Here is a 13053-nt window from a genome sequence, read left to right as displayed (position 1 = left end):
AGAAAATATCTAGACTTTAGAGAGACCAATCATGCAAACTAAATTTCAACAAGCTCTACGGTAGTTCTCCACTAATAGGTTTAAACCACATGATGCAAGAGCTTAAACATGATCTACTTGAGAGCTCAAAACAATTGCCAAGTGTCAAATTATTCAAGACAACATACCAATTACGACATGAAGCATTTTCTGTTTCCAACCAAATAGTAATAAATGAAGCTTTCAACTTTCGCCATGAACATTAAAAGTAAAACTAAGAACACCAGTGTTCAATATGAAAAAGCGGAGCGTGTCTCTCTCCCACACAAGGAATGCTAGGATCTGAATTTATTCAAACAAAAACAAAAATAAAAGCACACAGACGCTCCAAATAAAGTGCATAAGATGTGACGGAATAAAAATATAGTTTCACTAGAGGTGACCTGATAAGTGGTTGATGAAGAAGGGGATGCCTTGGGTATCCCCAAGCTTAGATGCTTGAGTCTTCTTGAAATATGCAATGATGAACCACGGGGGCATCCCCAAGCTTAGACTTTTCACTCTTCTTGATCCTATTATATCATCCTCCTCTCTTGATCCTTGAAAACTTCCTTTACACCAAACTCAAAACAATCTCATTAGAGGGTTAGTGCATAATCAAAAATTCACATGTTCAGCGAGGACACAATCATTCCCAACACTTCTGGACATTACCCAAGGCTACTGAAATTTAATGGAGCAAAGAAATCCACTCAAACACAGTAAAGGAGGCAATGTGAAATAAAAGGCAGAATCTGTCAAAACAGAACAGTCCGTAAAGACAATTTTTTTCTAGGAACTTAACATGCTCAGATGAAGAAGCTCAAATTGAATGAAAGTTGCGTACATATCTGAGTATTACGCATGAATTTTTACAGAATTTTTAGATTCTCCTACAGAGAGAACAGCTCAAATTCGTGACAGCTAAAAATCTGTTTCTGCGCAGAAATCCAAATCTAGTATCAACTCTCTATCAAAGACTTTACTTGGCACAACAATGCAATAAAGTAAAGATACAAAGGTATTGCTACAGTAGTAACAAGCACCTTGACTCAAATATAAAACAAAAATTGCAGAAATAAAATAATGGGTTGTCTCCCATAAGCGCTTTTCTTTAACGCCTTTCAGCTAGGCGCAGAAAATGTAGATCAAGTAACATCAAGAGAAAAAGCATCAACAGAGGAGTTGGGGGTTTTCTCAACAATGCATTGTATCTTATCTATGTAAGTTTCAGAAGCTCCTCTTTCATTACTTTTAGGCTTACTATCCTCCTCAAATAAATTTTCAGGAACAATCCAATCAAAATTCTTTTCTAGTGCCTCATGCATTCCTATGAGCTTGTAAGGTATTGGTACTTTAGTCCCCCCCTCACAATTGGTTCATTAGTGTACTTTAGCCTATCTTTTTCCATCTTTTCATGGGTACTTGCAAAATTGGTATAAAAGCCAAGCATCTTATGTTGAATAAAGACTTTTCTAGCTTCTCTAGCTACATCACCAAATTCTTTAAGAAGGGTTTCTAAAACAAAATCTTTCTTCTCTCCTTCTTCCATATCACAGAGTGTAAGAAACATATGCTGCATTATAGGATTAAGATTAACAAATCTAGCTTCCAACATGGGCACTAAAGAGGCAGTAGCAATTTCATAATTAGGAGCAAGTTCCACCAAGGATCTATCTTCAAAATATTTAACCTTACTAACAAGAGTGAAAAATTCTTCTATATTATCTCTTCCAATGATAGACTGATGCGTGTGGTTGGCACGTCCGTTGGGAACCCCAAGAGGAAGGTGTGATGCGCACAGCGGCAAGTTTCCCTCAGTAAGAAACCAAGGTTTAATCGGACCAGTAGGAGTCAAGAAGCACGTTGAAGGTTGATGGCGGCGAGATGTAGTGCGGCGCAACACCAGAGATTCCGGCGCCAACGTGGACCCTGCACAACACAACCAAAGTACTTTGCCCCAACGAAACAGTGAGGTTGTCAATCTCACCGGCTTGCTGTAACAAAGGATTAACCGTATTGTGTGGAAGATGATTGTTTGCAGAAAACAGTAGAACAGTATTGCAGTAGATTGTATTTCAGTAAAGAGAATTGGACCGGGGTCCACAGTTCACTAGAGGTGTCTCTCCCATAAGACGAACAGCATGTTGGGTGAACAAATTACAGTTGGGCAATTGACAAATAAAGAGAGCATAATAATGCACATACATATCATGATGAGTATAGTGAGATTTAATTGGGCATTACGACAAAGTACATAGACCGTCATCCAACTGCATCTATGCCTAAAAAGTCCACCTTCAAGTTATCATCCGAACCCCCTCCAGTATTAAGTTGCTAACAACAGACAATTGCATTAAGTATTGCGCGTAATGTAACTAGTGACTACATCCTTGAACGTAGCACTAATGTTTTATCCCTAGTGGCAACAGCACATCCATAACCTTAGAGGTTCTTGTCACCCCTCCAGATTCACGGAGACATGAACCCACTATCGAGCATAAATACTCCCTCTTGGAGTTACTAGTATCAACTTGGCCAGAGCATCTACTAATAACGGAGAGCATGCAAGATCATAAACAACACATAGATATAACTTTGATAATCAACATAACAAGTATTCTCTATTCATCGGATCCCAACAAATGCAACATATAGAATTACAGATAGATGATCTTGATCATGTTAGGCAGCTCACAAGATCCGACAATGATAGCACAATGGGGAGAAGACAACCATCTAGATACTGCTATGGACCCATAGTCCAGGGGTAGACTACTCACACATCACACCGGAGGCGACCATGGCGGCGTAGAGTCCTCCGAGAGATGATTCCCCTCTCCGGCAGGGTGCCGGAGGCGATCTCCTGGATCCCCCGAGATGGGATCGGCGTTGGCGGCGTCTCTGGAAGGTTTTCCGTATCGTGGCTCTCGGTACTGGGGGTTTCGTCACGGAGGCTATTTGTAGGCGGAAGGGCAGGTCAAGAGGCGGCACGGGGGCCCCACACCACAGGGCCGCGCGGCCAAGGGGGGCCGCGCCGCCTAGGGTGTGGCCCCTCGTCGCCCCTCTTCGTCTCTCCTTCGGACTTCTGGAAGCTTCGTGGAAAAATAGGCCCCCTGGGCTTTGATTTCGTCCAATTCCGAGAATATTTCCTTACTAGGATTTCTGAAACCAAAAACAGCAGAAAAAGAATCGGCACTTCGGCATCTTGTTAATAGGTTAGTTCCAGAAAATGCACGAATATGACATAAAGTGTGCATAAAACATGTAGATAACATCAATAATGTGGTATGGAACATAAGAAATTATCGATACGTCGGAGACGTATCAGCATCCCCAAGCTTAGTTCTGCTCGTCCCGGCGAGGTAAAACGATAACACGTATAATTTCTGGAGTGACATGCCATCGTAATCTTGATCATACTATTTGTAAAGCATATGTAGTGAATGCAGCGATCAAAACAATGTATATGACATGAGTAAACAAGTGAATCATAAAGCAAAGACTTTTCATGAATAGCACTTCAAGACAAGCATCAATAAGTCTTGCGTAAGAGTTAACTCATAAAGCAATAATTCAAAGTAAAGGCATTGAAGCAACACAAAAGAAGATTAAGTTTCAGCGGTTGCTTTCAACTTGTAACATGTATATCTCATGGATATTGTCAACATAGAGTAATATAATAAGTGTAATAAGCAAGTATGTAGGAATCAATGCACAGTTCACACAAGTTTTTGCTTCTTGAGGTGGAGAGAAATAGGTGAACTGACTCAACATTGAAAGTAAAAGAATGGTCCTCCATAGAGGAAAAGCATCGATTGCTATATTTGTGCTAGAGCTTTGATTTTGAAAACATGAAACAATTTTGTCAACGGTAGTAATAAAGCATATGCATCATGTAAATTATATCTTATAAGTTGCAAGCCTCATGCATAGTGTACCAATAGTGCCCGCACCTTGTCCTAATTAGCTTGGACTACCTGGATTATCACCGCAATACATATGCTTTAACCAAGTTTCACAAAGGTACCTCTATGCCGCCTGTACAAAGGTCTAAGGAGAAAGCTCGCATTTGGATTTCTCGCTTTTGATTATTCTCAACTTAGACATCCATACCGGGACAACATAGACAACAGATAATGGACTCCTCTTTTAATGCTTTAAGCATTCAACAACAATTAATTCTTTTCTCATTAGAGATTTGAGGATGTTTGTCCAAAACTGAAACTTCCACCATGGATCATGGCTTTAGTTAGCGGCCCAATGTTCTTCTCTCACAATATGCATGCTCAAACCATTCAACTCAGTGTAGATCGCCCTTACTTCAGACAAGACGAACATGCATAGCAACTCACATGAAATTCAATAATGAAAAGTTGATGGCGTCCCCAGTAAACATGGTTATCGCACAACAAGCAACTTAATAAGAGATAAAGTGCATAATTACATATTCAATACCACAATAGTTTTTAAGCTATTTGTCCCATGAGCTATATATTGCAAAGGTGAATGATGGAATTTTAAAGGTAGCACTCAAGCAATTTACTTTGGAATGGCGGAAAATACCATGTAGTAGGTAGGTATGGTGGACACAAATGGCATAGTGGTTGGCTCAAGTATTTTGGATGCATGAGAAGTATTCCCTCTCGATACAAGGTTTAGGCTAGCAAGGCTTATTTGAAACAAACACGAGGATGAACCGGTGCAGCAAAACTCACATAAAAGACATATTGAAAACATTATAAGACTCTACACCGTCTTCCTTGTTGTTCAAACTCAATACTAGAAATTATCTAGACCTTAGAGAAACCAAATATGCAAACCAAATTTTAGCATGCTCTATGTATTTCTTCATTAATGGGTGCAAAGCATATGATGCAAGAGCTTAAACATGAGCACAACAATTGCCAAGTATCACATTACCCAAGACATTTATAGCAATTACTACATGTATCATTTTCCAATTCCAACCATATAACAATTTAACGAAGGAGAAACTTCGCCATGAATACTATGAGTAGAAACCAAGGACATACTTGTCCATATGCTACAGCGGAGCGTGTCTCTCTCCCATAAAGTGAATGCTAGGATCCATTTTATTCAAACAAAAAACAAAAACAAACCGACGCTCCAAGAAAAAGCACATAAGATGTGATGGAATAAAAATATAGTTTCAGGGGAGGAACCTGATAATGTTGTCGATGAAGAAGGGGATGCCTTGGGCATCCCCAAGCTTAGACGCTTGAGTCTTCTTGATATATGGAGGGGTGAACCACCGGGGCATCCCCAAGCTTAGAGCTTTCACTCTCCTTGATCATGTTGCATCATACTCCTCTCTTGATCCTTGAAAACTTCCTCCACACCAAACTCGAAACAACTCATTAGAGGGTTAGTGCACAATATAAATTGACATATTCAGAGGTGACACAATCATTCTTAACACTTCTGGACATTGCATAATGCTACTGGACATTAGTGGATCAAAGAAATTCATCCAACATAGCAAAAGAGGCAACGCGAAATAAAAGGCAGAATCTGTCAAAACAGAACAGTTCGTATTGACGAATTTTAAAATGGCACCAGACTTGCTCAAATGAAAATGCTCAAATTGAATGAAAGTTGCGTACATATCTGAGGATCATGCACGTAAATTGGCTTAATTTTCTGAGCTACCTACAGGAGGTGGACCCAGATTCGTGACAGCAAAGAAATCTGGAACTGTGCAGTAATCCAAATCTAGTACTTACTTTTCTATCAACGGCTTAACTTGGCACAACAAAACACAAAACTAAGATAAGGAGAGGTTGCTACAGTAGTAAACAACTTCCAAGACACAAAATAAAAACAAAGTACTGTAGGTAAAAACATGGGTTGTCTCCCATAAGCGCTTTTCTTTAACGCCTTTCAGCTAGGCGCAGAAAGTGTGTATCAAGTATTATCGAAGGGTGATGCATCCTTATCATGAGCTCCCCCATCCATAGTGGTACTAAGGGCTTTGTCAATTTTAGGCCTATAATAATACTTCTTTGGTCTAGGCACTTTAGAGACATACATAAACTTTTGCTCCTTACCCACATAAGCTTTCTCCTTATATTTAAGAGAAGAAAATGTTGAACCCAAGGTTCCCATAGCTTTTTCAAGTTCGTCAATCCTATTGATTTGATCATCATGGACAGCATTAGTTCCTAGGACACTAATTCTTTCATCAATTCCTCCTAAGGATTTATCAAGTTCATCAGTTTTATCAAGTAATATTTCCAATTTAGCTTCAATACTTGGAAAAATTTTCTCTATGGTTTCCAATTTTTTCATAACATCTTCAAGAGAGATTTCAGTTTTAACTTTATCAACAGGGGGTATTCCAAATAAACTCTCAATAATGCAACTAGCTTCTAACGCAGGGGTACTTAAGAAGTCACCTTTTGCGAGACTATCAAGAACATATCTATTCCAGCTAGAGATACCAACATAAAAATTCCTGAGTAAAATAATGGTGGAGTGTTTCTTAGTGCATCTATTATGGGCATCACTAATTCTATACCAAGCATCTCTCAAACATTCTCCCCCTCGTTGCTTAAACGTACGAACTTCAACTTCAGGATTACTCATTTTAGTAGTAGTAAATAAAGCAAACTAGATAAAGTAAATGCAAGTAACTAATTTTTTTTGTGTTTTTGATATAGCAAACAAGATAGCAAATAAAGTAAAACTAGCAACTAATTTTTTTTGTGTTTTTGATACTAGCCATTGCCGAATTCACAGCACTCTGCGAGGGTTTCCTTGGTATTAGACCAAGGTTAGATCTATTCAACTACTATTTCCAAGTCAAGAAACAAACTATGGAAGCAAAAGGGGCTCTGGCTGACTGTGGTAGTATCAGTATCATGATCCGGCTCCTCATATCCTCGAAGTACCCTGTGATTTCCACCAATGACTGAGTCAAAGGCTGGACAAGGGCATTCTTGTATGGAAAGGATTTTTCTGTTGGGGGCACAGCCTTAAAGTTGCCCGCCTTCACGATGGTTTGGCTACAGATCGAAAAAATATCTGGAAAAGGAAGCCGGCTAACCCACTGCTTGAGGATTTGGACCGTCCTACGCGGCAGATCGGAAAACTGGTGGATGAAGGCCTCACTTGTTTCGACTTGGTGGCTTGCTTGACGCGAAGACGGATCCAGCCTCTGCAACATCGCGATAATCTAATGCATGAGTATACGTGGGACAAGGACAAACTCTGGGTTTCGGAGGTTGACCTGCAAGAAGCAACTTTCCATTTGAGTATGAAGAACTTGGTGAAGAACTAGGACCCTGAAACAAGGGATGTTCCTGGTATCATCAAGGACATGTATGAGATGGGCCAGTGTCCCAAGGTAAGCCGGAAATAACTTGTTCTTCAGCTTTTACCACTCATTACTTGCCTATATTTTGCTCACTCGAATCACTTTCCGGCTTGCAGATTGAAGAGCTCACAGAGGCTGACCTAAAAGCGTACAATGGTGTACCTGACTTGGATGAAGCCGGCTCTGGAGACGAGGAGGTAGTCGTGCAGCGGGCTGAGGGTCCTAAGAAACGAAAGCTTTTCGGAATGACCTTGGCAGATCGAAGATGACCAAGGCGGATACAACTTCGTCCGCATCAGCAGCTGTTCTTGATTCGAAGAAGACTTCGAACCTTAAATCACAGAAGAGAAAAAAGGTGGGAGTGAAAAAGTTATCCACATCTGACAAGTAAGACCTTATCTCTTCCAGGTTTGAGTTGTTTACAATAGACATCTAGCTTACTGATTACTTCTTTCATTTGTGCAGGGTGAACAGACGAATCTTAGTTCATTTCTGACTAGCAAATCTTCTCCTGCCCCTGCACCTTCTACCCCGACCTTTAGCAGGCCAAGCTCAGAGATGGCAAAGTATTTGGTTTCAGAGGCGGATGTGATCATCCATGTTGCTCCACAATCTCAGCCGGAGATAATCCCTGTACCATTTACTGAAGGGGTAATCAAGTACACTGAAGCCGACAAAACCATAGCTACTGCCAGTGCTCCTGAAGCATCCAAGACTACTGAAACTACTGTTAATATAACTAGGGTTTAGAGAAACACAATGACGGCTCGTACACAATTGTGCCGGCCTCCTCTTCCTTTATATACTCAAGGGATTACAGGTAATATACGTATAGCATCCCCCCTCAATCACAACTGCGGGTCACCATGTTGAGATTGGAACGTAGTCGTGTGAACACATGAACTGGAAGAGGCTTGGTGAAAATATCAGCTAGTTGATCTCTTGACTGAATAAACCGTATGTCCAGTGCCTTTTGAGCCACTCTTTCTCTAACAAAGTGAAAATCAACTTCAATGTATTTAGTACGGGCGTGAAAAACAGGATTTGCTGAGAGATAAGTTGCACCAAGATTGTCACACCATAAAGATGGTGCTCTTGGTTGCGAAACTCCCAATTCTCGCAATATCGACTGCACCCATATCAATTCGGCTGTGGCATTTGCAAGAGCCTTGTACTCGGACTCTGTACTGGACCTTGACACTGTTGGCTGCTTACGAGCACTCCAAGATATAAGATTTGCACCAAGAAAAACAGCAAAGCCACCAGTTGATCGTCGATCATCAGCACAACCTGCCCAGTCAGCATCAGAAAAAGCACTCAACAAAAGAGATCGTGAATGATGAATCCGAAGGCCATCTGCTGAACTAAATTTTAGAAATCTGAGAATTCTCTTGACAGCTCCCCAATGAAAATCTGTAGGTTGTTGCATATACTGACAAACTCGATTTACTGAGTAAGAGATATCTGGTCGAGTAATGCACAAATACTGCAAGGCACCAACCGTGCTACGATACTTGGTGACATCTTCAGGTGACAATGGTGTACCTGTGTGCTTGGTCAACTTCTCGGTATTGGACATAGGAGTAGTAACCGGTCTGCACTTTTCCATGTTTGTGCGACGAAGAAGATCCCGCACATACTTGCGCTGAGACAGAGTAATCCCCCCTGGATCTGCGGTAACCTCAATGCCCAAAAAATAATTTAGGGGACCTAGATCCTTGATGGTGAAAGCGCGGTGAAGTTGGCTGAGTAGATTGTCAATAGCCGAGACTGAGGATCCTGTAATAACGAGATCATCCACATAAACAAGCACATACAATGTAAGCTCAGAATTCTGCAGAACAAAAAGAGAGGTATCCGCAGAAGAAGACCGAAAGCCAAAGTCATGGAGCTTTGAACTGAGGCGAGCAAACCATGCTCGGGGAGCCTGCTTAAGACCATAAATCGCCTTATCCAACTTGCATACCATGTCAGAACGGTGAGGATCCTCAAAACCAGGGGGCTGAGTCATATAGACGGTCTCATGTAACAATCCATGAAGAAATGCATTCTTGACATCAGCCTGACGAAGATGCCAACCCCTGGATACCGCCACCGAAAGAACGAGACGAACAGTTGCTGGCTTGACCACGGGAGAAAAGGTGTCATCGTAATCAATGCCATGACGTTGTCGATACCCTTTGGCTACAAGTCGCGCTTTGTGACGCTCAACAGTACCATCAGCATGTCGTTTCAGTTTGAACACCCAACGACAATCAACCACATTAATACCAGGAGAACGAGGAACCAAGTGCCACGTTTGATTCTGGCGAAGTGCAGCAATCTCATCCTCCATCGCGTGGCACCATTCTGGTCGTAGGAGAGCTTCGCCATAAGTAGCAGGTTCGTCTGTGTCCACAACAGCCGCAAAAGAACGCTTACGAGGATCATAAAAAAGAGTATCATCATGTGTCTTCCGAGGAACTCGAATATTACGCTGAAGGCGAGTCACCGCCCTGTCGCTATCACCAAAAGGTTGTGAACCTGTTCCCTGCACATCAACACCCTCAGGAGCACGGTCAGATGCATTAGGAATAGTAGCAGCCCTTTCTTCTAATTGGCAATTCTCAACTGGCAGTGTAGGTGAACTGACAGACGTGGATAATGGATTATCAGTTTGCGGCTGCACATGCACAACGGGTGTAGGAATGGATTGAGTGCCAGGGCTGGGAACAATCTGCAAGGGAACAAGCGAAAGACTCGATGGTACAAGGTCAATTTCAGAGAGAATGCGGGGAGATCGAGATGACAGATCAGTGGCAAAAGGAAATTGATGTTCATCAAAAGTGACATCACGGGAGATAAAAACCCGACCAGTGGACACAAGAAGACACTTATACCCGTGATGCATGTCACTGTAACCAAGAAATACACAACGTTCAGACCGAAATGAGAGTTTGGTTTTGTTGTAGGGTCGCAAATTAGGCCAACACGCACAGCCGAAAACACGCAAAAAATTATAATCAGGTTTGCGATGAAAGAGTAACTCAAGAGGTGTTTGGTTATGGAGACTGGGAGAAGGTAGACGATTGATAAGATAACAAGCCGTTAAAAACGCCTCATCCCAAAGTTTTAGCGGCAGGGAAGAATGTGCAAGAAGGGAAAGACCCATGTCTACAATATGTCTATGTTTTCTCTCGGCGAGCCCATTTTGCTGGTGTGTGTGAGGACATGATACGCGATGATGAATACCACAACTAAGAAGGTGAGAATTAAGGCCTTGGAACTCACCCCCCCCAGTCACTATGAAAATTAATAATTTTGCGACCACATGCACGTTCAACCTTGGACTGAAACTGAACAAAGGCACGAGTAACTTCAGATTTGTGTTTCAACAAGAAAATCCAAGTGAATTTGCTAAAAGCATCAATAAAAGAGACATAATATTTGTAGCCACCAGCAGAAGGAATTGCGGGCCCCCACACATCAGAATGAATAATATCAAGAGGTGCCGAAGCTACATTATTTGACGAATAAAAAGGAAATTGATGAGTTTTTCCCATTTGACAAGCATCACACACGGTATTATCCTGACCAGAAACAAACGATAAGCCATAATCATGGACGACTCGATGAACTACTGTAGATGAAGGGTGACCAAGACGCCGGTGCCAATGAGCTGAAGACAATTTAGCTATTTGAAGAGCTTCGGACGACAATGCACACCGGGTTGGATTTATTGGGTAGAGTCCTCCTCTACATGTGCCGTGAAGAAGAACCTTCCTCGTGGCACGATCCTTAATGAAAAAATAATATGGGTGAAACTCAAAGAAGACATTGTTATCACGAGTAAAACGATGTACAGAAAGAAGGTGTTTAGATGCTTGAGGTGCATGAAGAATATTAGACAGATACAGATTTCTATGAGGAGTAGCCAATTGAGAATTTCCAATATGAAGAATGGGCATACACGTACCGTTTGCAGTCTGAATTTGCTCCCTTCCAGGGTACCTCTCCCTGAAGCTTAACCTGTCCAGATCATTGGTAATGTGATCAGTCGCCCCGGAGTCAGGATACCATTGATTGTCGACATTGTAGCCATGGCTGTTGTTGATGTAGTTGGCCACTCTCGGATCCTCAGCTTGATATGAATGATCAAAACGATCATAGCACCGAAGGGCAGTGTGGCCCGGGCGATCACAGATTTGGCAAACCGAGTTCTGCCTACCACCACCGTGGTTATTATAGTTGTTGTAATTCTGCCTACCGCCACCATTGTTGTTATTGTGACCGCGATTACCGCCGCCTCCATGGGCGCCGTTGCCACCGCCACCACGGTGTCCACCATTGCCACCATTATATCCATTACCACCACCACGACCACCTCCTCCGCCGGAGTTATTATTGTTATAGCCATGGTTTCCGCCTGAGTTGTTGTAGCCGTGGTTACCACCACCTCGACCACCTCTTCCGCCTCGATTTCCGCGGCCACCGCCACGACCACCTCGAGATGAGAAATTGGCAGAGGGTTCCAAGTTGAGATGAGCTGAACTATTGCGCATCTGCACACGCGTATCCTTGCTGACTAGGAGCTCGTAGACCTCACTGAGCGACGGAGGTATAGTGCGCGCTGCGATGGAGTCGACAAGTGAGTCGTACTCCTCACCAAGTCCGGACAGCAGGTAGGCAATGATCTCCTCATCGCCAAGTGGTTTGCCGATTGCTGACATACTGTCTGTAAGGTTCTTCACCTTTTGGAAGTAGGCTGCAGCAGATGATTCTTCCTTGGACAAACGAGTCAGCTGCATACGAATCTGAATCACCTTGGAGGTTGTTGCAGCGGAGAAGAGCCTCTCCAGCGTGGTCCAAACTCCACGGGACGTGTCGAGCATGGTCACCGAGCTGAGCACGTCAGGAGTGAGCGTTGACAACAGGCCAGACAACAGGGACTGGTCAATCTGCACCCACCGGAGATACTCCGGGTTGGGCTTTTGTACAGCAGCGCCTTCGATGGTTTCCATGATCAGCTTCTCCGGGCATGGTGTGGTGCCATCCAGAAATCCCATGAGTAGGGCACCGCGAAGAATCGGAACGATCTGTGTCTTCCACAGAACATAGTTCTCACGGTTCAGTTTTGTGGTAACGATCTGTGCCAGATTGGGCACGGCGGTGAACGCAGGTGCCGTTGAGACGAAGGGTCCAGCCATAATCGAGCCAGACATGGAAGATGAAGAGGAGGCGACCATAGCAGAGGATCCAGCAGACGACGACATGGTGATTGGGAGCAAAGACTAGGTTGGGACGGCGGCGATGGTGGTAGATCGGATCCTAGACAACAAGCTCTGATACCATGTTAATATAACTAGGGTTTAGAGAAACACAATGACGGCTCGTACACAATTGTGCCGGCCTCCTCTTCCTTTATATACTCAAGGGATTACAGGTAATATACGTATAGAATACGTACAATATACATAAGACATACTACATTAACAACTACCAAGTCCCGTGAGGTTGAAATACTGACCAAAGAGAAGTCGGCTGAAGCTACGGCTAATGATGCCTTTGAAAAGGCTAAATCCGAGAAAGCCAAGGTGGTAGCCAAGCAGAAGGAAGTGCCCAAGGCAGCAGAGCCGAACAAAGAATTTTCTTCTAAACCGAAGACCGGCTTGGATGCTTGGAATTTTTTGATCAAAGTGTTGTAGCCCACGAGGCTT

General features: G+C 42.8%; 1 protein-coding gene across 1 annotated transcript; it reads right to left on the bottom strand.

Annotated features, from left to right (window-relative positions):
* Positions 1-8201: 8201 nt before the first annotated feature.
* Positions 8202-12609, bottom strand: LOC139831147 (uncharacterized). Its single transcript, XM_071820509.1, has 5 exons — positions 11313-12609; positions 10193-10251; positions 9324-10073; positions 9068-9191; positions 8202-8647 (listed from the first exon to the last, which is right to left on the bottom strand). The coding sequence occupies exons 1-5, from the start codon at positions 12607-12609 to the stop codon at positions 8202-8204; spliced, it is 2676 nt and encodes an 891-aa protein (XP_071676610.1).
* Between the last annotated feature and the right edge of the window lie 444 nt (positions 12610-13053).

The sequence above is a fragment of the Lolium perenne genome, chromosome 1, assembly GCF_019359855.2.
Source record: "Lolium perenne isolate Kyuss_39 chromosome 1, Kyuss_2.0, whole genome shotgun sequence".
NCBI classification, from domain to species: Eukaryota; Viridiplantae; Streptophyta; class Magnoliopsida; order Poales; family Poaceae; genus Lolium; species Lolium perenne.
The sequence above is the reverse complement of the archived record's forward strand: the minus strand, read 5'-3'. Positions and strand labels throughout refer to the sequence as shown.

Excerpts from the sequence above, each read along its gene's own strand:
- LOC139831147 (XM_071820509.1), bottom strand. The coding sequence starts at position 12,609 with ATGTCGTCGTCTGCTGGATCCTCTGCTATGGTCGCCTCCTCTTCATCT. Across the intron at positions 10,252-11,312 it reads GCAAATTCAGACTGCAAACG|TGACATGCATCACGGGTATA; the intron begins GTACGTGTATGC and ends TCTTGGTTACAG. Across the intron at positions 9,192-9,323 it reads ATCCTCACCGTTCTGACATG|AATTCTGAGCTTACATTGTA; the intron begins GTATGCAAGTTG and ends TTTGTTCTGCAG.